At 34.7% G+C, this 26,979-nt stretch overlaps 1 protein-coding gene across 3 annotated transcripts in view; it reads right to left on the bottom strand.

Moving 5' to 3' along the window:
• LOC149786535 (mitogen-activated protein kinase kinase kinase 15-like) overlaps nt 1–26,979 on the bottom strand; it is a 192,614-nt gene that overhangs the window by 113,887 nt on the left and 51,748 nt on the right. For all 3 annotated transcript variants that reach the window (XM_089977042.1, XM_089977041.1, XM_089977040.1), the window contains 11 exons: nt 24,983–25,142; nt 22,501–22,572; nt 18,947–19,032; nt 16,429–16,524; nt 13,405–13,495; nt 11,710–11,843; nt 10,817–10,944; nt 7,393–7,496; nt 6,018–6,156; nt 1,505–1,566; nt 561–626 (listed from right to left, as the gene is read on the bottom strand). In XM_089977042.1, coding sequence (XP_089833168.1) covers nt 561–626; nt 1,505–1,566; nt 6,018–6,156; nt 7,393–7,496; nt 10,817–10,944; nt 11,710–11,843; nt 13,405–13,495; nt 16,429–16,524; nt 18,947–19,032; nt 22,501–22,572; nt 24,983–25,142 — 1,138 coding nt within the window. The remainder of the gene's footprint in view (nt 1–560; nt 627–1,504; nt 1,567–6,017; nt 6,157–7,392; nt 7,497–10,816; nt 10,945–11,709; nt 11,844–13,404; nt 13,496–16,428; nt 16,525–18,946; nt 19,033–22,500; nt 22,573–24,982; nt 25,143–26,979) is intronic.

Here is a 26,979-nt window from a genome sequence, read left to right on the forward strand (position 1 = left end):
TCTACATGTTCGATTACTGAATGAGAAGAAATATGTATGTAAATTATCATTCTCAAATCCTAAATATTATTATAACATCACAGCTCTTGACAATGACCCCGTTCCCACAAATTAGTGCCCTTACAGCTGGAAGTGCTTATCTATTCACCCCTGAAGGATCAATGTAAATAAGTATTCAATCTAATTTGGGTTATTCAATTAATTATTCATTCTTGGTAATACTAGTACTTAAATATGTTCTTTCTCTTTTCTCTCTATCCTTACTAATCTTGCAACTTCACAATTCCTTTCTTGACAGTACATTCTCTCTCTCTTAAGATAGATTCCAAAACAGAAAGTGTGCAGAACGTGTTGAATCAAGCCAGTAACCAGTCAAATCACAATTAAACAGAAGATTTTACAATGGTGTAATTTTCTTTGTTTGTCAAATAGTATCACATTAATAATATTTAACATATTATACTTTATAAATATAATCTAATGAACAGAACAGTCTTAAAGAGCTGAAACTTGACCATTTGATGTGTACTTTGTTAAGCTGATAGAACAATGAAAATAACCTCAATAAAGGGCGGCTTGCCAGTAGCCATCTCTATTACAGTACAGCCAAGGGACCAGATGTCAGCCTGAAAAACAGAAAAATGTTAACATCGTAAGTTGAATGAATCAACTGTGTCTGTCTATACATCAAAGAAAAGCTGATTCTAGCATAAATGGCATGCAAAATGTATTTGGAAGGTATACGATGATGAGGCAAAATAATATGTGTTTCTGTTCAGCTGACTATCCGTTTTTTGTTGCCAACCATAGCCATAGCACTTCTCCCCCACCCCACCCATAAATTACTAAATTCTCAAAACTGATTTGTTCATCTAACTGAGCTGGTTTGTCCCAGTACTTTAAGTGCTCAGTACATTATATATGCTTATCATAATGTATTACGAGTCCCTCCACTACCTCACCACAAATCCCACCCTCCCAGATTAAGAAAACCAAACAAGCAACACAAAATATGAATAAGATCTGGATTGTTTGAGCATTGGAAGTGCTACAATGTTGTGTAACAAGACAGGAGACAGAACAGGGTGTTCTCCCTTGGATAGAATGCTTGCTGTTTGTCTAAGATTATTTTACAATGATATCTTGGCTTCATGTATATAAAAAAAAACAGACCTTAGTTCTGCATTTCCCATACAAGTACATTTAAACATTCATAATGTGTGTTTGGCGGGTCAGAAAGCAGATAACTTGATAAAGAATCGTAAAAGGGCTGAATTTTATCCAAATGAATTCCACACAGCTGTTGTGAAACAGCAAGTGTTCTAAAGTCTGTCTGTTTTCATTTGGAATATGTATATGTAACTGGTTTTCTACATTAATGAAATTCGCTTCAAATGGATGTGAAACCGTCTATTGCTGAATTTCCAATCCTTCAAATAACATAGGTTACCTACGCTGAAATATGTATGTGACATAATTATAAACTAAATATCTTTCAACTTACTGGAGGCCCATAACCCCTTACACCTTTGTCTATTACTTCTGGTGCCATGTACTGCATTGTTCCTGAAAGCAAAAATGTAATTACTTTACCATACAGTTTATCTGATGGCAGACACATCATAATACATCTTAACTACTGTGGACATTAATATCATCATCATGATTACTATAACATCTAGGCACTATTTACACGATAGACACATCACTACGTATTCAAGATTACAATATCTAGGCACTATTTACACTGATAGACACATCACTACGTATTCAAGATTACTATATATAGGCACTATTTACACTGATAGACACATCACTATGCATTATGGATTACAATATCTAGGCACTATTTACACTGATAGACACATCACTACCCATTCAGGATTACTATATATAGACACTATTTACACTGATAGACACATCACTACCCATTCAGGATTACTACATATAGGCACTATTTACACTGATAGACACATCACTATGCATTATGGATTACAATATATAGGCACTATTTCAGACATCATTTTGGTCTTCCATAAAAAAAGCTAAAAAAATGTTACGGGGGGTATATGTGGGTCTTTCAACAATGGGGTCTCGAGGGGCAGTGCCCCAGATCTGGGGGTCGAGGGAGCCAAAACCCCTGGCCAAAAATGCATTTTACGCTCATAAAAACTGCTTCTGGTGCAACTTATGATCATAAAATAAACCAAAATAATCATTTAAAAAACTAATAAACTTACCAAAAAGGTTCAACTCTACTTCAATAATTTCACAATATTTATAGTCACATGATATTGTTCTCCAATACTATTGACGCTGAAGTTATTTCATGTGCATGTTGGTGTCACATCGTAATTAAGTCACAATAATTTGTCAATTTTTGTAGCAAATATGTTAAACTTCTCTCTTTTCATAACAAATCTGTAAAATAAATTACATCAACTATATACAAATATTCCCATACATTCACTTGTTTTTTCTCCACTGGACACAACCTGTTGATATGCCAGTCAAGCTCTTTTTGCAGCTTTGGTAAAGAATTGTTTTAGCCTTCCTTTTTGTCACCACTGATTTTTTTGGTCACAATGTGCAATAATTTCTTTTCCTTCTTGATGAGAGCCTTTTTCCTTACAAGTTGGTGCTTGTATTGGCAACATGCCATGCGCATATTCTAACAGAGGGCTACATCTGTTCTCTGATGCAAGAAATCTATCTTCTTATAATAATCAACTGCACTTTTTCCAGATGCTTTCAGAGCTTCAATTTTTCCGTATGCTACTTCTTTTGTAGATGCTGTTCCAAACCCTTCCAACTGTAATTCAGATCTTTCTTAAGAGGTCACAAAATGCCAGTCCTCTAGTGTTCAGTTTTCTTATAAACTGACCGACTAAATTTCCATCAACTTATTGCTCCAGCCATTCCCATTTCCATACGTTTTTAATACCTTTATCTAAATTTTTTGTGTCATTGTCCCTCTCAACAACTTGGGATGCCATATTTTGCAAGCATGCTTCTTCTTTCCATTGCCATCAGTTTCCATTACACGAAGATTCACTGGATGAATTTAAACCTTTGACCAATCAGAATCTTTACAAGAGTTGTGTGCTAACTAACATATGAAACAAATAATTTACAAGGGTCATTGCAGAATGGGACTGGAAAGACTGTTTTTAACAAACCAGATCGGAGATGATATAAAAAGACTATATAAAAAAATCTGATTCAAATCAGAAGAAAAGTGAAATTCCACTTTAAAATGAAAAAAATTATGTCTGCTATCTACACCGCTAGACACATCACTATGCATTTTAGATTACAATATCTAGGCACTATTTACACTGATAGACACATCACTATGCATTTTAGATTACAATATCTAGGCACATTTACACTGCTAGACACATCACTATGCATTCAGGATTACAATATCTAGGCACTATCTACACCGCTAGAGACATCACTATGCATTTTAGATTACAATATCTAGGCACATTTACTCTGACTGACACATCACTATGCATTCAAGATTACAATATCAGTGCACTATTTACACCAACAGAAACATCACTACGCATTCAAGATTACGATATCTAGGCTATATTTACACAGATAGAAACATCACTATTCATTCAAGATTAGTACATAGTAAGCGGAACTATGAAGAAATTCCAAATACTGTGAGATCAATTTATTACAAAGTCAAATTTACCGTATGTACTCACCTATAAGTCTAGTCAAATTGCAAACTGCACAGACCCAGATCTACCGTCACATAAAGTGCTGGCATATCTGGGTCTGTACAGTTTGTTAGGTGTCATTAGTAGAAAAACAATTCAGTAACTGATATGCTGGTACATTATGCTATGGCAAATTTGGGTGTATGTTAACGTGAAGATGATTGGACTATGGTGTTAATTTTCAGATATGCAGTGATAAAAGAACAAAAGTGATAAAACATTGACATATTTACTAAAAGAGATATTTGACATATTTACTAAATGAGATATATATATATAGGCTTTAATTTTTTCCACGTCTCCCTGTGCCATTGTGGTTCAAACCACAGACAAATAAGCAGTATTACTTTATTGATGAAAAAATACCTCTAAATTTAATGAAAAGGATACTAACATGATCATTTTTTTGGTCCTACAATAATGCATTCAAGTGTCTTTTGTTTAATTAATTACTAAACAGGTTATTTGGTGCCAAGGCATTTGAGGTAAAGTACCCTGCCAAAGAGACACCATGGTAGCTGACCCAGGCTGTTCTAAGGGTAGGAATCAAACTGTCACACCTATCAAGTCTGGCACACTAACTACTGAGCTACTATGGCATGCTAAAAAAAAAAGAGTTCATGGTAAATTCAGTCAATAATCATTTATATGATGCATAAGTTGATACTTAAAATATACCTTTTTTTTTGTGGATAATTTTAGAGTAGATATTTTTAACAGGCACAACCTGATGTTGTTGATAGGATATTTTTTGGTACAGGCATTTTTGACTGGCACATCCTGATGTGGTTTGTACCATATTTTTAGTATATACACTTTTGACAAGCACAATCTGATGTGGTTGATAGGATATTTTTTAGTGTACATGTTTTTGACTGGCACATCCTGATGTGGTCCATAGGATATTTTTTTAGTATTGTTATTTCTGGCAGGCACAAACTGATGTGGTTTATAGGATATTTTTTATGCAGTTATTTTTTGCTGGCACATCCTCATTGCTTCACAAACTCATACATGTATAGTGTAAACATTTTATGATCTGTTCATGCTGTGTAGAAAAAGACAAGTAGAAGAAAATAATTAAATATGGAGAATGTACCTTATCTATGGGTAAATATAATTCCAGACCTATCATCACCATAGTGACATTTCAATTTTTGTTGCCAGTGAGGTGATATTAAATATGCTCACACCGATTCGTAAAGGATATGTGGATTTATCGTGTAGATATTAGGTATTTATTTGACAAATGAAGTGGAAGCATTGTCTTTTAATGATTGGCAAATATATTTTAAAAAACCCCGATTTTCCATTATATATTTTTTAAGGCAAAAGGCATTGACCTGCACAAATTCTTTTGCCACTCTCCACCAATGGGTTACTGGATACACAGTGTAACTACGTCAATAAAATAGAAGTTTATAATTTTTTTATAGTCAGCATTATACTAATGCCAGAGTTTTTCTCTAAAAACATTTAGTAGCATGTTGTAGAGTATAACAGGAATGGGTTACACTGAATATGAAATAGAAACAGGTCAACTTCAGTCAATAACAATCTTCACAATTCATGTGGTAAAATGGTTTAAATAAGCTAATAGTTGTTATTTAAAGTATGTTTTCATGGCACCTGATTGCTTACATAAATGTACAGTGTTGGCTTACTTTATTATATATATGAGAGAGAGAGAGAGAGAGAGAGAGAGAGAGAGAGAAATATGCAAATACAGCATCCAAAGGGCATATATATTTCCTAAAGGGGAATAGAAAGTAGTTCCATAGGTGATATCACAAATGTGATAATACCACCTTTAAAACCTGGGACCTTGGTAGCCAAGTGGTCTAAGGCACTTTCTGGTATAGAGGGCATTGGGTGGCTGAGTGGTCTAAGGCACTAGCTTTTACAGATCACTCACATCTCACCTGTCGATGTGGGTTCAAGTCACTGTTTTATCCAGCATGGGTATATGAGAAAGCTTGCCTATGGCTTCCCATAGGTCAGTGGTTCTTTCTGGTATTTTCCTTTGTTCATTCTCCACCAAATATACTAACCACCATGTACATCCTATCATGTGCTAACAAATGGCATTAAACTCATAGCAGCCTTTGGTAACAACCATAATGGTGATATCAATTTTTATTACACTGATACATTTCAATATTCCATTATCATTTAGTTTCCATGTATATACAATCTTTGTGCATTTTTCTCCTGTTTAATGATGAAAATATGTTACTTCAATGTGGTCATGAAGCCAAAGATTTAAGAGTTGGGCGTTACCTGCAAAGGTGTCAGCACAAGGGTTTATGCCAGCTAGTCTTTTGGATGTCCCGAAGTCTGAAATTTTCAGCACACCACTATAGGTGTTGACCAATACATTATCACCCTTGATATCTCGATGCACAATCTTGTTATCATGCTGAAAGAAATGGGATAAATATTAAACAAACCAATGTCACATCCAAAAACAAGTAGCAGGGTAATAGTTGTTTCCATCTTCATTTTTAAAAAAATGTTTAAAGTTTAAAACCACAAACAATATTACATGTACACCTAAATTCACTTACATGCATACAATACAAATATGAAATCATCTAGAAATCCAAACATATACTACAAAAGAATGTTAATGACACAAAAGTCCCTCTGCCCCAAATGGGAGATAACTCCATATTTCTACAGTGTCATCTGCTTCAGGTTCTCAGTTACTTATGGGTACTGACACATAGATGTTTTCATCTTAGTAACACATAACCAAACAACCCTTGTGACCATCAACCTGACATCACAACTCTCTATTTATTTCAATGAAGTAAAATATGATATAATCTATGTATGGATATAGAAGATACCGCCCAATCTGTATAGCTCTCAAAACGTCACCCAAAAAGTTAAACAAGTCATCCTCTGATCTTGACCATGGATCCTTCAAATCCACTGGATGCTCAATCAACAGCGGTAAATCTGGTTCTAATGCCAATCTACAGATACATAAATTATTTTTGTTATCTGAAAGACTTCAACAAACTGACAACTATGACTGCCACATTAGTATTAAGATCTTGTACCCCATGGTAAAAATATTCACTATAACTGATGATAAATGTAGATTGTACTGCTAAACCCCAAAACTATTCATTAAACACCTAAAATATAAACAACTGCTCTCATGACAGTGACCTTTGACCTTCATGAATTTAAAGCCATATCAGTGCTTCTCAAATCCTGCCACCCCAGCAATTATTTTGTGAACGAAGTGAGATGATGATCCACTAATACAAACGGGAGATATTGCCCTAAATTAAAAAAAATTAAAAAACATTAACCAGAAAGCTGATGCCATATGGACAGAAAGACATTGTGACCACTATGGAAAATCTTCTACAACTAAACAAAATTCATGGTCTTTTAAGAGAGAATTGATTTATTTTTTGCAAGTGATGGAAATGTACATGTGAATTTATAAAAATGAAGAATGACTCTAGACCTTTCCACTAAATTCCAAAAGTTTGCATATTAAGCAAGAAGAATCCATTAATATGAGATTTTCATTTCGATTCTGCTTGTTCAAAAGTGCATCATCATCATCTATTCCTATACCATCTGTATAAAAAAAATCAAACATCCAATTATAATAAAGAACATTTTGACTTACCAAATATTTCAAACCTTCCAATATCTGCTTGGTATAAAAGGCAATTGTGGCTTCATTGTCCTTCAGAGGTCCCCATTTTGATACTAGCAGTTGAGACAAGCTTCCTGTGATTTAACAAGAAAATCATGTCTGAGTAAAGAATGTTTTTTCCCTTCTTGCTAATCTGCTTTTTCCCCTCTTGCTAATCAGATATTTTCCCTATTGCTAATCAGACTTTTCCCCTTCTTGCTAATCAGCTATATATAAAAAATTTATCTTTACAATGCGAACAAACTTGTATCCCTGTTCTGATCCAAAATACTTCTACAAGCAGAAAGAAAAAAAAGAATGTGACAACATTTTCATTACAGTACCAATCATACACATTTACGTATGGTAAACACTGTACAGTCATAGCATACTGCTTTAAATACAAAGCGAAAAGGTCCATGTTCAATGAGTGGGCAACATGTTCATTGAGTGGGTAACATGATACAGTCATAGCATACAGCTTTAAATACAAAGCCAAAAAGTCCATGTTCATTGAGTGAGCAACATGATACAGCCATAGCATACTACTTTAAATACAAAGCCAAAAGGTCCATGTTCATTGAGTGGGCAACATGATACAGTATAGCATACTGCTTTAAATACAATGCCAAAAGGTCCATTTTCATTGAGTGGGCAACATGACACAGTCATAGCATACTGCTTTAAATACAAAGCCAAAAGGTCCATGTTCACTGAGTGGGCAACATGATCATTGAGTGGGCAACATGATACAGTCATAGCATACTGCTTTAAATACAATGCCAAAAGGTCCATGTTCATTGAGTGGGCAACATGACACAGTCATAGCATACTGCTTTAAATACAATGCCAAAAGGTCCATTTTCATTGAGTGGGCAACATGACACAGTCATAGCATACTGCTTTAAATACAAAGCCAAAAGGTCCATGTTCATTGAGTGGGCAACATGATACAGTCATAGCATATACAATATGTACATTAATCATACATGTATCTTACTAATGATGTCACTAGGTGCACATCATTTTATCTCTCTCATAGGAAACATGTATTTATCTGGCCAAGGAGAATTTTGGGGATATTCCTGTCCAGTAGGCAAGAAAATCACTTAAGGTTACTAGGTATAATATGACATCCTATTTCCACACCATGCCTATTGTCAAGGCATTTAAACATTTCTGAAAACCACTAAATTCACACAAATAAATTGATACAGAGAATATATTCACCTTCATCACGAACATTAAATTTGACAAAGTTATGACATTTTTCATTGCTCATGTGAGATTTTGGATAATGTTGGCAGACTTCCATTTGGGTATGTTATTTCAACACCGTCTTTCAATCTCATCTAGGTCATCTTGTAGTTCTGTCTGTACTCGATAGACTGGTTTTGTTGCAATCGTGTTATCAGCATACAGATGAGAAAATGCAGAATATGAAGTATATTATATATATATATATATATATATATATATATATATATATATATATATATATATATATATATATATACACTTTCATATCAACTAAGCGCCTTAACAGGTGGCATGTTTTAGTCTTTCCCCATAGAATTTACAAGAATTATTCCAATTTCTCATGAGTATGGATGCAAAATACTGGCATTGTAACAGTGAAGCTCATTTCAAATTGACGTAAATCTTGTAGTAGAAGAGTTTAATCCTTTGTTTCTGAAGAACAATAATTCCTGATGTAGTGCAAGTTAAAGTATTCACATAACGACAAGGCTGCCATAGGAAGCTATTTAGAAAGAAAGTCAACTGCTTGCATGACAAGGCTGACATTGGCAACTATTTAGGAAGGAAGTCTACTATTTGCATGACAAGGCTAACATTGGCAGCTATTTAGGAAGTCCACTTCTTGCATGACAAGGCTGACATTGGCAGTTATTTAGGAAGGAAGTCCACTAATTCAGTAGTAAGAATGACATTGGCAGCAATTCAGGAAGGAAGTCCACTATTTCAGTGGTAAGAATGACATTGGCAGCTATCTACAAAGTAAGCCTGCTAATTCAAGACAAGGTTGAAATCAGCAGCTATTTAGGAAGGAAGGAAGTCCAGATACTGTCATAGTCAAAAACTGTTTGGTCCTACCCTGATGTAAAGCCTTGTGCAATATTTAATTTGAGTTAATGATTTTTTGATTGTTGTAGGGTTTAATGCCATTTTTCAACACATGATAGGCTATACATGGCAGCCAGTATTAATGGTAGAGGAAGAAAACGGGAAATACCCAGAAAGAACCACCGACCCACAAGAAGCTACTGGCAAGCTTTCTCACATACCCACATTAGCCAAATCTGAGACTCAAACCCATGCAGACAGAGGTGGAATGAGAGTGATTTGTAATGGAGAACACTCTAGACCACTCAGGGCCCCTTGAATCAATGAAGTCTTTAAAACGTTTATGAGTGAAAAATGTAGGGAAATGTTCAAAATCAAACATGAACCATAATTCTGAAAAACAAAATTAAAAAATGGTGAAAACTAACTGGTCCTTGGTTTTCTTAACTTAAAACCTCATAACAAATTTAATTGCTGTCTATGAACTCCATAATAATAATACTGAGTTGAAAAGTAAAGGAAAAATTCAGAAGTGAAACAAGAGCCATTACTCCATACAATGCTGCCACAAAACAATGAAAATGAAACTTTATCAAGGTCATCTTAGTGTAAAGCCCCACTCAAAAGTCATTTGCAAAAACAAAATTTTCAAGGGACATGATATAACATGATATGAAAGGAATCAAGGGCAAGGTTTACATTACAAGTCCCTTCCACACATATGGCGAAGGCATAAAAACATTTGGATAACCATGAAAATATTCAATGTGTTTTTGAACTATACAAAGTCTGCACATATTTTAAATAAACCACATCCTGGGTTATTTTTTTCTTCTTTTTCTCTTTGCTTTAACAGACCTTTTAACACACTAATGGCTATATCATGATAAGGAAATGGAAGCTTGGTGTCTTTCCAATGGACACACTAAGGCAGATAACCTGTGTAGGTATTGAAACCACAATCCTAGGATTATGAATTTGACCTACTGAGCTAATGTTGCTCTGCTTCACAAACTGGAGAAATGAACTTCACAACCTGAACAAATGAACTACACAACCTTGGACAAATGAAATTCACAACCTTGGACAAATGAACTTCACACCTTGGACAAATGAACTTCACAACCTTGGACAAATGAACTTCACATCATGGACAATGAACTTCACAACCTTGGACAAATGAACTTCACAACCTTGGACAAATGAACTTCACAACCTTGGACAAATGAACTTCACAACTTAGCCAAATGAGCTTGAAGAAATACAGTTTTACTGTAAGAGAAATGAGCTTCAAGAAACGTTGCTATACTGTGTTAAAATGGAAATTTACCTCCTGGCACTTGCTCCATGAAGATCTTAAAGAATCCATCCTCACTTATGGAGCCAAGATACTTCACAATATTCTTGTGACTCAGTCGTGAATGAAGCTTAATCTCTTCGTGCAATGGCTGAACCTCCCTGAAATAATCATGATAAACTGGACTCTCAAATAATTTTTATTATATATGACATTTATGAGAAAAGTTTAACAATAGAAAAATGATTATCTTCATGAGTGAAGGTGAAATCAGCTGAAATATTATGGTAAATGAATGGAAAAAACAGTGGAAAATACACAAATTACACTAGCATAGAAAGCTGACACAGTGACCTAGTTCTGGTATGGCCTAGGTACTCGTTAGGAGACATATCCACATATAAATTTTCTAAAGTGGTAAAATATAGTCCAAGATATTGAGGGCATAATGAACAGATAACTGAAAATATAAAAGTAACTCAAGCATAAATAATGGGTTACAGTGACCTAATGTTCATACAGTTTAGTTAATCTTCCTGATAATTATCCACATAACAATTTTCAGGAGTGTATGAGAAACATGATCCATGATATTTAGGATGTAATGAATGAATAGCTCAAATATATGTCACTCTAGTTCAAAATTATGACGAGGAACTTGTGCTTGAACAGAAGCTTTACTGCAAAACTCATGTCTTCGAGCCACAATGACCTTGACTTTTGACCCCAAATTCAATATGCTTATTGCATGCCTGAAGTACAAGTTTTCCAAATTTTGATAAAGGTAAATGGTCCAAAAATAAAATTAAAAAAACATGCTTTTCCTTCAGTTACAGTGACCTTAACATCTGACCTCTGACCATACATCTCATCATGGAACATGGTTGGGTACCTGTCCCTCAGCAACTGCAATTACTGGCACTTACTGTTTCTGTTTTTCTGGCACTTCTTTAACAGCTACTCTGACCTGTGTCCGCTTGTCACGGGCTGCATAAACTACTCCATAGGAACCTCGACCCAAAACAATTCTATTTCCCTTCTCATCCAGTTCATACTCAAACTGAAAGCAAGCAGACATTGATATTATCCAAGACAAATTACAAGAAGAAAAAAATCATAATTAAAAGTTGACAAAAATGTCAATACATCAATCATATAAACACAAGGCATTCTAACAGATCACAATTTAAGCAAAATTTCCTGGTTTAAGTTGTTGTATTTTTAAGCTGAAGAAGAAATCAATTTGCAAAATGAAACTTATGATCAATTGTTAAAAAATTACTTTTGTACAACAATTGGCCATTCTATCATTCTATTTTAATATTCTTCATGCCAGTGACACTATAGTAAAATCATGAGTATCGTCTACTTCATTATACAACTCATAGTACTAATAATATGGATGAATGGAATTCAGAATGGAAATGGGTGAACATAGAACTTGAGTACATATGGGTTTGGCTGGCCAGGATTGCTTGATAATAAAGTAAAATTATGTTTTATTGATGGAGTTGAAGTCCTTTTAGTTTTTCGTTGGAAAACTCATTCCTGAAATTAGCACCAGACTCTTTGGTGCAATGAAAACACATATTTCAAACACCCGCAGATCCATAAAATGCCATGGCTCATATGGGTGTCTGTACTAAGAAGCTGTCATCAAGGACATGTATATACTGATAAATATAATTGTATCATGACCATTCTAAAAATGTAGTTATTGATTTTTTAATATCACAGTGTTTGCAAAGGTTTACTATCAGAGTTGAATTAGTACTGTAAGTCCTATAAAGCAGTCACACTACAATGGATCCATGGACAGCATTATAATGACGGAGTACTATACTCTGGAATTCACTGTACTTAAACACATGGACAGCATTATAATGAAGTACTCTACTCTGGAATTCACTGTACTTAAACACATGGACAGCACTGTAATGAAGGAGTACTATACTCCAGAACTCACTGTACTTAACACATGGACAGCACTATAATGAAGGAGTAATATAGTCCGGAATTCACTGTACTTAAACACATAGACAGCACTATAATAAAGGAGTACTATACTCTGGAACTCACTGTACTTAACACATGGACAGCACTATAATGAAGGAGTACTATACTCCGGAACTCACTGTACTTAACACATGGACAGCACTATAATGAAGGAGTACTATACTCCAGAACTCACTGTACTTAACACATGAACAGCACTATAATGAAGGAGTACTATACTCTGGAACTCACTGTACTAAAACAACCTGTCAATAATTTCTGTACATAAAATTACATTAGAGGCACAATGTACACTGGAAATATTTGCACATGTAAACCAATGCAGTAACTTGAAATGTAAAGTTACACTTTGAAAATTGAACTCCCATTTTGAGAATAATCCTAAGCCCTTCTAATGACTCAAAAGTAAATAAAAACAAAATTAAACAGATCATCCTTTACAATTATAAATGAGTAGAATTTACAATCTATAAGTAAAAACTTATGTGTCAGATGACAGTTTTAGTCTATGAAAACAAATATTGTTGAAAATCTTCAGCAATAAATTGATTATCAAAGATTTGTTTCATAAGTGAATTTAAAAGTTCAAATAACCCAGGCCCTACCTCTATTTCTGCTTCCATTTCATCTAAGTCGGCTTGGAAGTTGTAACCACTGCTGTGCTTACGCAGCATATCACACACCTGGTCATGAAACCTAAAACATGTAAACATGGTTACTAGGTGTCTTACAAACTACAGCATTACCACAATATTCTAGTTATGAATCTGGTATTGTCATGGAACCCATTTCATTATGTGGTTTAAAATGTGTATTATGTACTTCATTATAAGGTGATTTCACTACAATGCAGCATTAAACTCTCCTGCATTATAAGCAAGTACAGTCGTGTAATATTTTAATATTTTGCATTAAATTTAAGCTGATTGTACAGAAATGGTGAGAGTAATGCGAGAAACAGAATGAGAGAAACAGGTGGACAAATCAACAGAGAAAGAGAACCAGAGAGAGAGTAAGTAAGTACAATATGGAACACTGCTATACCTTCCAATCAATCATGCTATGATTAACGTTGCACAACTTAAACCATGCAATGGGAACAAAGCTGCTTAAGATGTCAATAACGGAAGGTGAATAAAGCTAGAAGAACCACAAACACCACTGTAAAAACGAAAGGCCAATCTGAGCCTGAGATCTCTCACCTGCATACAACTACTTAAAACCCAAAATGCAAAAGCAGCTGGCTAAGAAATCTTGGTCAGTATTATGCTTTCTGACACTTATCTGTACCATTTGTTATGTTTATCTGTAATGGCACCCCAAATGGATGGCATATCATCATCTTTTGTGAAAGCTTGAAAGGCCCCAGTGTGGTGACCATGCCTTATATCAGACTGGCTCCATTTTCATTTAAGATCAATTAGACATAAGACTGGTTCCATTTTCATTTAGGATCAACTAGACATAAGACTGGCTCCATTTTCATTTTGGATCAACTAGACATAAGACACCTTTTGGTGAAAACCCATGTTAATATAACATTTCATTCAAGACATAAAGCAGTAACAAGAATTTCAAGATGGCCTCTGTGGTAGCCATACTGGATAACATATTTGCACATTTTTAATCATAAGAAGCCATTAAATGAAACCCCTATATATTGATATGACCATCCATGTAAGAGAAGTAGTGATACATTTTTCAAGATGACCAGTGTGGTGGTTATACTGGCATCAGATACAGCAACATTTTCAACTAGGCATCACAAAAAGTCTTTTCATTGAAAACCTCATGTTCATACAACCATTCATTCAGGACAAATAGTGATAATGTGATTTCCAAGATGGCTGGACAAGTGGCCATATTGTATTCAGATTGGCACCATTTTTATTTCACAGAAGTATCTGAGTGAACACTCCATGTTGACATCACCATCCATGTTGGATTAGCAATAGCAAGATCTGAAGATGGCCACTGTGGCGGCCATATGCGCCATTTTCATTTAAGACCAACTGGATATCATAGGAAGTCTTCCGGTAAAAACCCCATGTCAACGTGACCTTTTGTTCAAGATGATATATCTTGAGATTTTCAAGACTGCTGTAATGGTGGCCATATTGGACATCAGATCAGCAGGAAGTTTACTGATAGGACCATCCATTCAGAATTTTCAAGATGGCCACTGTGGTGGCCACAACAGATGTCTGAGAAGCATCATTTTCATTTAGGATCAACCAGACCATGGGATGGATGTGTGTGCAAAATTTCTAGGCAACCTTCAAGAAGGCTCTTTTGGCATGTGACCAGTAGAGCTAAAATCAAAATTTATGTCAGGTCCATGAGCATGAAATATTGGTGATAGTCACCTATTTTGTGATGAGACTGTAGTACTCATCAAGACACATCCCTCATTAGGCTCCATGTTATCATGTGTTAAATGCAAAACCTTAACATAAGCCTGTAAAATGTGGAATATCGGTCACAGTTATGCTCTTTTGTGGTAAGTATCTGGTCCTAGCAGATGCATACAATCAGCTAGTTTGGTGATTCTAGCATGAACAGAGATTTAAAAGTAAACTTAAAACACAAAATTTAACCAGACAGTGAAGCTATGAATGCAAATTAAAAACTGAACCACGAAAGTACAACTGATGTACATAGTTAACCCCCTTTGCCCCCTCACTTTCTGGGACAGGTGCTTTGAGTTTTAAGCCAGTTCAACTGAAGTATTCAGGATGACATTGCTGTTCTTTTTTGGATAGTTTTATCTTGTTATTCTTCTGCTTCACATTAATTATTAGACTGATACTACTACCCAGTAGAAGAAATTACCAGTTTTGGCAACAAAACACCAGAATCATATTTATTTAGTCATATATGGTTATGTGATATAATATATAGAATCTATATTGGGGTTTGGACTAAGACAAGGAAATCCCAGCCAAGGGGTTACATTATTTGTCTCCCCATGAGGTAAACCTCGTTGGGAGACATATAATGTAACCCCATGACTGGGATATCCTTGTCTTGGCCCAAACCCCAACTTAGATTATTTTTCTCACCCAATATTTTCCTTTAAAGTAAAAAGAAAAATATCACAGAAGCATTGTATTGGCTGTTAACTGTATCATACATATGATGGTTGTATTGACTGTCAACTGTAGCATACATATCATGGTTGTATTGACTGTTAATGGTATAGTACATATCATGGTTGTATTGGCTGTTAACTGTATGGTACATATAATGGTTGTATTGGCTGTAACTGTATCATACATATCAATTGTTGTTTTGGCTGTTAACAGTAGCATACAAATCATGGTTGTATTGGCTGTTAACTGTATGGTACATATCACGGTTGTACTGGCTGTTAATTGTAGCATACATATCATGGTTGTATTGGCTTTAACTGCATGGTACATATCATGGTTGTATTGGCTTTTAACTGTAGCGTACATATCATGGTATGTATTGTAATGCCGTTAACTGCATGTACTGCCACAAGCATCAAGATTTGTAACATATTGCAACCAAGCACAGCCATGACATCTAACAAATAATGATTCATTGTAAATTCATCATGTAAATTTTAAGAATAATATGTAATAATATCTATAAAGATCACTTACAATCTTCTTTGAGTCTCTGATGAGAAGAATATATGAAAATCATCTGAGTTTTCCATTACATACATGAACACTGCCCTGCAATCACGCTTGTATGTACTGCAATAAATAAAATAAATCAGATTACACACCAACTAATCAACAGTACAGAGTATCATAACTAGTATGCAAAAGAAATGTTGTTTCCCATCTGAAAGAAAATTATTATACATAAAATAGAAACAAAAACACCTCAAGGAGACTGATATTTTACTGTCCAAAAAGAATTTCAAGATAAGACCAATTCTTCTTTATAACTTCTGTTTTGAAGCCATCTCTGATATTGTTGAGTGGAAGAATTTTCATATTAACCACTGTGGCAGCCATATTGGATGTAAGATCAGGGCCATTTTCATTTTGGATGAACTAGACACTATTTGAAGACTTCTGGTGAAAACGACATCTTGATCATCTTCACCAGCCTTGGTTCGATAACCCTATCTACACCTTGGATATCAAACAGAAATTTCTGTGCTTCGGGTCTGTGAATTTCATTGAATGCAGTGGCAAGCCACTGCATCCAATCAAAATTAAGTTGTTCAAATCTGAACACTGTACCTAAGTGATGGAGACAAGGGGAACACACAAACTGTATGGACTGAAAATTAAGCAATTTTTCAGCGTTGGTTCGTATTTGTACAAATACCTTACACTCAAATACACCTGTAATGGCTTCCCTCTGGTACACAGTCATACATTCGACGTTAAACTTACAAAGTAACCTTTTTAGTTAATTGCAACCAACATTTTTGCCAATGTACAATGAACCATGGTATTGGTCAGTTGGCATTATATATACTAAGGGAGACACCACATGAAATCCAATAGATGTCACCAGGACAAAGCACCAATATAGCTGTTTGATCCGCCAAGGTGCAGATAGGGTTATCGGAACCTTGGCTAGCAAAGATGCATGTTGATATGACCATGCAATTATGAGAAATGGTGGCAAGTTCAATATGTTCAATGTGTCATCTATATCTGGTCAGATGAGCAACATTCCATTCAGGTTTAACTATATATCATAAAGTGTTTTCTGGTGAAAACTCCATTTAGGAGGAGTAGCAATAACAAGATTTTCAAGATAACTGTCATGGTGGAAATACTAGATGTCAGATTGGCACCAATGTCATTTGGTACCAACTATGACATCATAAGATGTTTTCTTGTGAAAAAAACAATGCTGAATATACGTTTCATCCCAGAGGAATAGCAATACTATATTCAAGTTGGCAACTGTGACAGTCAGATCAGAACAGATTTTTGATTTAGATCAATGCCATAAAAGTCTTCTGATGAAAATCCCATACTGATATGACTTTTCATTCAGGAGGAGTAGCATTAACACGAGTTTCAATATGGCAGCTATGGTGGACATATTGGATGTCCAGGCAGCATCGTTTTCTTTTGGACCAGCCACACATTATAAGAATTCTTTGGGTGAGGACACCAAGCTTATATGACATTTCATTCTGGAGCAGCATGAAAACATATTCAAGCCGTCATATTAGACAGATCAACAAAATTTTCATTGAGGATCAAATTAGCATCATAAAAAGTATGGATCACTGCCATCTCATCTCTGTCTGCGTGGGTTCGAGTCTAGGATTCAGCCAATGTGGGTATGTGAGAAAGCTTGCCAGTAGTTTCTCGTGGGTCGGTGGTTCTTCCCGGGGTTTTCCTCCACCATTAATACTGGCCACCATGCATAGCCTATTGTGTGCTGAAAAATGGTGTTAAACCCCACAACAACAACATCATAAAAAGTCTTCTTCAGCAAAACCTCCATTCTGATATGATCACCCATTCAGGTGGGTTAGTGACAACACAATTTGAATGATGGCTGCTGTTGTGAGAGCCATACTGGATGTACAAGCAAAACGATTTTTATTTAGGACCAATTTGACATCATCGCTTCAGATGGAACTCCAATGTCAATATGATTATTGATTCTGAAGGAGAAACAATAACCAAATTTTCAAGACAGGTGTCAGTTCTGCACCATTTTCACTAAGGACCAACCAATGTCTTTTCATGAAACCTCCATGTTGGTACATCCATCCATTCAGAAGAGTAGCAACAAGATTTTTAAACTGGCCATTCTAGCAGGCATATTTGATTCCCTAGCAGAACTGTTTTCATTAAGGACCAATTAACATCATAAGATGAAAGAATTAAGAAAGTATCTACATCAAGTGCCATTGATCCACTGATTAGTCGATACCCCCATCTATAAGCCAACAGTGCTAAGTAGTCTGCACAAATGGTCAAGGTTACAATTCTTCTTACATAGACCATCTCAGAGCCTGCATTCTTCTGAAATATTCCACAGAAATAATGGTTAAATCAGAGCAGTAAACAACTCTGGTAACACTATATGCCCTTATGAATATCTTGGTGGAGTGCATACATGTATATCATTTTGAATGTTTGACTGAAATACCAATCAGGATGATTCATCAGTTTCAAATGCAGAACTTACCTGACTCCTTTTATCGAGGAGATTGGGAAATTCCACTCATGTTGCTGTTTGTCCTTCCTAGGACTAATGTTCCACAGAGACACAGACTGCAAAAATACAGATGATATGCAATGTTTGTGTCAGATGAGGAATCAAACACAAATATAAAGTATTTTACAAATATTAAATTATTTTACAACTTACAATAACACTTGCAAAATTATGTTGTAACACTAAAGATCTGACTGCAAGCTTAATGGTTACTTAAACACCGTAGTATCCATAATATTTTATTTATCTGTGGTCAAGATATTAAGTTTGTTACTTGATTTTTTGAGTGAAAAATTTGTTTTATTGATGTTGATATTAGGGTGGGTTAATGCATATCCCCAATAAAAAACAACACAGAATTTGCTTGAACCACATGATAGCAGCATATGGTATTTATATTACACTCTGACTAGCAAACTTCAGCTATCCAGGTATTGAATCCTACCTAACTGAAATCCATATTCAGATTATGTATCTTCTCATTCAAAGGTCAAAGCATATTTCATCCCTTTAATAAGTTGACACATGAGCCAAAATTAGTCTGACGCACTGAATCTTACAGATGGCCACTTCTCACAATACTTTGGTCAGATGATCCTAAATATTGTGGCCTACATGTCAGAGGTCAAATAAATCACATAATGCAAACAAGCTTATGTAGTGAAAAAGACAACTGCATTCAAATACATTGGCTGTGAGATTTGGCAATCATCAGACATCAATTTGGCTTCTATAAAAAAAAGACTGAAAAACTTCCAAGGGAGGTTTGGGGTTCCTCCCCCCCAACAGGGTCTCGAGGGGCAGGGCCCCTGATTCGGGGGTTCAGGGGGCTAAAGGCCCCTGGTTAAAAACACATTTTACGCTCATAAAAAAATGCTCCTGGTACAACTTATGATCATAAAATAAACCAAAATAATCATTTTAAAAACTAATAAAATTACCAAAATTGTTCAACTTGACTTCAATTATTTCACAATATTTATTGTCACATGAATTTGTTCTCCAATACTATTGATGCTGAAGTTATTTCATGTGCATGTCAGTGTTCACATTGTAATTAAGTCACAATAATTTCTCAATTTTTGCAGCCAATACATTATACTTCTCTCTTTTCATAACAAATCTGTAAATTAAACAGCCAAGTACATCAACTATATACAAATAATCCCATATATTCGCTTGTCTTTTTCTCCACTGGACACAACCTGTTGATATGTCAGTCAAGCTCTTTTTGTAGCTTTGGCAAAGATTTCTTTAGCCTTCCTTATTGTTACAAACCACTGACTTTTTTGGCAAAATGTACAATCATTTCTTTTCCTTCTTGATGAGAGCCTTTTTCTTTTCAAGCTTGTGCTTGTATTGTCACATGCAGTGTGCATATTCTGACAGGGATTTACCTGTTCTATCATGCAATAAATCTTTCTTCTTATAGGAATTAATTGCACTTTTTCCAGATGCCTTCTGAGCTTCAATTTTTTCATATGCATCTTCTTTTGTAAGTGCTTTTCCACTCTTCCAATCGCGATTACCGTAATTAAGATCTTTCTTAAGAGTTTATAAAATAAAATGCCAGTCCTCTAGAGTTCAGTTTTGTTATAAACTGACCAACTAAATTTCCATCAACTTTTCACTCAAGCCATTCCCATTTCCATTCATGTTTAAACCTTTATCTAAACTTGTCATGTCATGGCCTCTCCCAACAACTCAGGATGCCATGTTTTGCAAGCATGCGTCTTCTTTCCACTGCCATCAGTTTTCACTACACGAAGATTCATTGGATGAATGGAAACTTTTGACTATTCAGAATACTCTTTATGAGAGTCATGTGCTAACTAATATATGATACGAATAATTTACAAGGGTCATTGTGGAATGGGAGCAGACAGACCGTTTTTCAAAAACAGGATCGGAGATGATATAAAAAATGGACTATATCAAGAAAAATCTGACTGAAGTCAGAAGAAATAAAAATGGAAAAAAATCATGCCTGAATTATGTGACTGCTTTGCTGATTGTAAACTGTTCATAAATACTGGAAAACTGAATCAGCATATTAAAGTTAAAAATTAGGTTTGAATGTCACTTCTGACAAGTTTTGCAGTGGTTTGAAACAAGGTCACTTAATTTTCTTAGCACCTGTTCCAGGTGACAGCCCTATGCTACTACCACATAGTTTCAATTAATTCCATGTTTTGATATGCACCCTAACTTCCCCTCCCATCCCATCAAACCTGTCTAAATATGTATTTATTGATTTAGAATACAATATAGATATAATCAAACCTACCCTTATGGTTGACTTTTTAGAGTGGTCACCCTGTATTAACGGCCATTCCCATTTCAACCATGTAAAATTTGCTCAGTGAAAGCCATGTATTTAGCTGTCCCCAGTGTTCAATGGTGAACAGTTAGGCATTTAGATGTTTCCAAACCAAAGTCATTTAAGTGTTCTGACCATGCAGCTTTTGTTTTCTCAAGAAAGGTAAAACCTGTTTCGGTAAAACATGTCATGTAAAATAGATTATAATCACCATACTCAAGTCAGTCTGTCAGCTGAACTTTAAATTAGCTAACCTCTCCATTGTTATTTTAAGGATCTGAATAAAACCTGAATAGTGTTTAGAAATTCACTGTTGGGTAAAGTAGTTGAAGTAAACAGACATTTTTATAGTTCCCACCCCACCCCCAATTTGCTTCAGTTTCTCATATTTGACATTTACAATAATATGTACCAGTATACTGCATAATTATTTTTGATGGGTGGGTGGGGAAAATAAGATCAAGATCGTGGAAAGCTCCTTCTGGGTATAAATGCAAAAACACAAATACAGCTTTCAGGCAATGCTTATTTCTGTAGTTACTGTAAGCATACCCAAAATACCCATGAAGTACTATAATATGTAAAAAGTCCGCACAAATCTATATGTGCAAAATGAACTGTGGTCTGAGACAAATTAAAAGATTCTGACATAATACATTTTCATTAAATATCCATCCAATCTCATTTCTGAGATGAAAAGGTGGACAGACAATGGACCAACATACCAAATGCCAACTGCCAGAAATATTACCAATAACAACAACAATAATAATAATAGCAGTAGTATTCTGTACATGGTATTTATTGACCAAGTCTGAAAGACAAACCTGCAGTCAAAGGTGACCTGTGCAGAGGCCAGTAGGGCCTTTCCCATAGGAGACTAATGCTGACAGGCTCGACTGCCAACATTTACTGTATTCAGTTCAATTAATCTGTTTTTATTTCACCTCGATTTCAAAGCACTTTAATTTTGTCAAAAACTATTGTCATCATCTATTAATATAGACATGTCTGCCAGCAGGTCCTTTACTATAAAATCAGCACCACCAAAAAATAAATATTGCAATGGATTGTACTCTCTCTCTCTCTCTCTTCTGACACTCAAAAAACTATATTGTACTTTTTTTACAAATATAAACAACTGCACAGACATTCATCATTTAGTTTCACAAACCAATGATAATGTTATTGGTGTCACACTGACCATATTATCTTCATCATTGTTGATTTGCACATAACTTGGCATGTAGATTTTTGTAGGCTCTAATACAAGTACCTGGAATGAAAGAAAATAAACATGTCAAAATAAAGTAAGACCATTTCTTCATCCGCGTATCAGCTTTAAAAGCCTGGTTTAAAAATGTATGATCACCTGATTCTCCTTCAAATTCTGTGAGAGCAATATTCAGTCTCGAGTCAGTGTGGCCTACTGTGTATTAAGGATCAAAAGGTTGCTGGTTCAGGTCCCACCTAGACCAGTGATTTGTGCCTTAATCAATGGAGCACCATACACTCCGAGAGAATTCATAATGTGGCAACTCTCAATCACTTCATAACCACGGCAACTGGGGCACTACTAATGAGGTACTTGTAAGGACTCTATTTATATGCACTATTAATACCGTAAAACATGGATAATAAATATACACACTAATTTTTTAATTAATAAAGATCACACAGTTTTTTATATGCACTTATAAACAGTGACATACATTGCAAAACAACGATGTTTAAAATATGAAAAGCAGCGTATTATATCAATATTCTAGTAATGGATTAGAACAAGAGAATAGTGCAACAAAATTAAGAGGCCCAAGTTTGTCTGATATCACTCACCTAAGTAACAGACAAATGTAAGCTGTGGAAAGCAAATTTAGACATGTAGTTAATCTGTGTAGTGGAGTGAGAAGTTTTGAGCTCTTAGTTACCATACTGTCTATTAGGCATAACAAAATATGTCTGTGGTTTCATGCAAAAAATGTGATTGGTTGACTAAATTAAGATGTTTTAAAATTAGTTTATCCACCTCCATTTACTGAAAGTGAACTATTCATATCTGAAAAGACTGAGCCAGCTGTACTCAATAACATGACAGATACACACTCTATATTATTATTTGTGGCATGAAAACTGCTGTAAAATTTGAACCAACCACAATTAGCAAAATGATCACAAAAGTAGAAATTACTGAATCAGGCTTTTTACGCTGGAAGGCACTAAAAACATTGGAAGAAATAGTAAATTTTTAAATAGGCATCATCTCCAATACTGTTACTCATTAACCAAATGAAATGCCATTTGGCCACAACATTAAAACAATCCAGAATCTGTTTATTATCTGTGTTTTTTTGGCGCTAAATTCTGTTTTATGGTCAGACAATTTGTATGGTCTCCATGATATAATTGGAAGATCCATATATTTAAGTTAATGATGGCAAATAGATTTGGAAGTGGTTCAGGAGAAAAGCATATTGCATTATACTTTTTAATTTTATTAAAGGTAAAACATATCATATATATAAACAAATCTGAATAATTAACAATAACTACATAGTTTTAAACTCAACACAGCAAATTCATTCCAATCATTATAGATACAATATTAGGTACTTAAGATTTAATTTTTATTTAAAACTTTTATTTTTTTATTTTTATGTTGTATCTTTATTTAATATATTTTTCTTCAGCTTCAAATTATAGATTATCCAATCTAATCCCTGAAGTACATTATTTTGCTAATTTATATGACTTTAAGTTTTTCAATATCTGACCAGGAGCTGGCCTCTCGTCCAAACACAAAACCTGTGAATCTTAATAGGTCTGATCATATGTTATTTTCATTCTTTATAATGCAAACTACTATTTTGGCCTTCACTGTGACAGCATGGTAAACCAATCTGATGCAAGATCAAATCATAATACGATATGCTCAAATGGTCCTAATGACAAGTTGGTTAAAAAGAAAAGCCATAACAATATTTCTTTAAATAGATAAATAGTTGCACAAATCATGTAAAAACGTAGGACTGAATAATCATCAGAAAAACAAAATTTACATCTCTGAATCTTCATTTTCTTATACAAACAGAACAGTACTTAATTTGGCCACAGAAATAGGTAATATATGAAATACCATAAATTGGTTATTTTTCCAGATTTTATAGTATCACCTTACATGTCTCATCTGATTCATTTAACTCAAACTGATCCAATTGAAAGCTTTGGAATAAACCAACAATGTAACCCTTTTATTACTTTTTAACATGGTGTGCATATACTATAGACCTTTTGGTTCTCTGTTACCAAAATTGTGTGAATGAACAAAGCTGATGAAAACAGAGAATAAGACAAAAATTCCTGAATACACTCATGCCATCTAGTGAGAGAAACAAGTGATGGATAAGTTCCATTTGATACACAAACTGAAACTTAAACTGAATTAAAAAGTTGTTTTAAACTATTTTGCAAAATTAAAATCATAAACAGACAATTAGGGTACATTTAGCAAGCTTAGACTGTAAAGAATCACCTGTACATAATATTTCCAGAATATTACTTGTCAATTTGCTCTATCTGAACAAATATCCATTTCCATCTTGTCTGACAACATGAAAATAAACACGTATCATCTGAACTCTTTATCTCCTCGATAAATTCTTTAAAATTATACTGTTTAAAGAACTTACAGGGTAAAGTATTGAAGAAACTTCGCTTTTTGTGGCCTCCATGAAAAATTCAATCCAGAAGTGGAACAGTGACAAATCATTACTGTCCTCTCCACTTTGCTGTGGCTTCCTACGAAACTGGTTAATCAGCAAAATGTTCGTCAATGTGGATTTCAAATACCTAATAAAAGAAGATTGGAATAATTATTTATGAATTACTTTCAACCAATTTAATTTTGTCGATGCAATTTTCAAGTTTTTGTGGAAAATGGCATCTTTTGCAAATAATTACATTTGTGGATTGAGTAAAATGGGTGTCATTTCCTTGGATATTTAAATCTGTGGCCTGTAACAAGGATGAAACTTGAAAATGGATACCTTGGATACCTCATGAATAATAGTGAATTTATTCCATCAACTAATAGGGTCAGTGCTCATCATGAACACAATTCCAGAGATACCCCCAGGATTTTATCATAAGGGAGATTTCACCCCTTGTCAACAAAATAAAAGGAGAGTATAAAAAAGGGGGAAGAGGAAATGGACACAGTTCAGTATTTACCAAACACTTAAATATTTGTCTCTTTCTTCCTGCTCCACTCTGTTCGGGCTCAATTAAAGTCAAAATCTTCAAATGATGTCCCCTCTAGCTGTATAAAATTCAAACAACCAATTTCTGATTTAAAAATACCAAAAATAATTTGAAGTGCCAGACAGCATTTACATTTTTGCATATATATATTCTAATCTGCTCTTTCTTACCCTTAATACAAATGTGGCTAGGCAGCTAATTGTACAGAATACTTTTTCCTGATTGAATAATCAAATCATGTTTCTGTGAAATTTTAGATTAAAATAGGTTGTCAAAGTATTTTGCAAGACTTTCAGTTTATTTAAGGAATAAGTAAACATAACAGAACTGCATCCAACAAAGATTTTCAATATGGCCACCATGGCAGCCATATTGGATGTCAGCTTGGCATCATTTGCATTAAGGACCAACTACATGGTTCCTTAGGGTTCCTTAACTAGAGGGTTCCTGCAGACTTAACAAAAACAACTTCCATGACTTTTCCAAAATTTTCCAGGGCCAATTCACAAAATTCAAGAACCACAATATCTTGCATTGTCAACCATTTATTGATCATAAGTGTGTTGTGTTTGAAAAATATTTTTGAATCGGTGCTGGGAACTTTATAAAATTAGCAGTTATCAATTTTTTTAACTTCAGTCAGAAATTCCATGAAATTTCCAAACCTTGGCAAGGTTTTGAAAAAATCCATGACTTTTAAAGGCCCTTGAAATTTATTTTTTAAATTCCAAAACTTTTCCAGAATTCCAAGACACACAGGAACCAAGCAACTAGATACCACATGATATATTCTAGTTAAAGTTTCATTTAGGATATTTTTTGTGAAAACCTCATGTCAATTTGACCAGTCGTGTTAGTGGAGTAGCAATAACAAGATTTTGTTAAAATGTGCACTTTAACAATTTAGGACCAACTAGGCATAAAAATGAAGCTGTCTGGTTGCTTTTGTTCTTTTGTTCTTTTGTTAGCACCATTTTTCAGCACATGACAACCAGTATTTGGTGTAGGAAGAACCCATGTGAACCCCCAGAAGAACTCCCAACCCATGGGAAGCTAACAGTAACCTTTCTCATTACACACACTAGCCAAGCCCAAGACTCAAACCCAGACAGACAGAAGTGAAATGTCAGTGTGAGAGCCTAAGACCACTCAGCTTCCAGAGCCCCAAGAAGTCTTCTGGTGAAAACTCCATGATGAAGTGAATTTCTGTTCAAGAATAATAATGATAAGATTTTCACAATGGCTGCCCTGGTGGCCATGATGGATATCATCATTTTCATCCTGACCAACTAGACATCATATGAAGTCATTTCATAAAAACCCAAGTTGATATCACAATCCCTTCAATGAAATAGTGATAAAAAGTTGTAGACATAACTGCTATGGTGGCTATATTGGATGTCTGAGCAGCACAACTGACAATTGA

This window comes from Sinohyriopsis cumingii, chromosome 12 (genome assembly GCF_028554795.1).
Source record: "Sinohyriopsis cumingii isolate HCF-2022 chromosome 12, ASM2855479v2, whole genome shotgun sequence".
In the NCBI taxonomy this organism is placed as follows: domain Eukaryota; kingdom Metazoa; phylum Mollusca; class Bivalvia; order Unionida; family Unionidae; genus Sinohyriopsis; species Sinohyriopsis cumingii.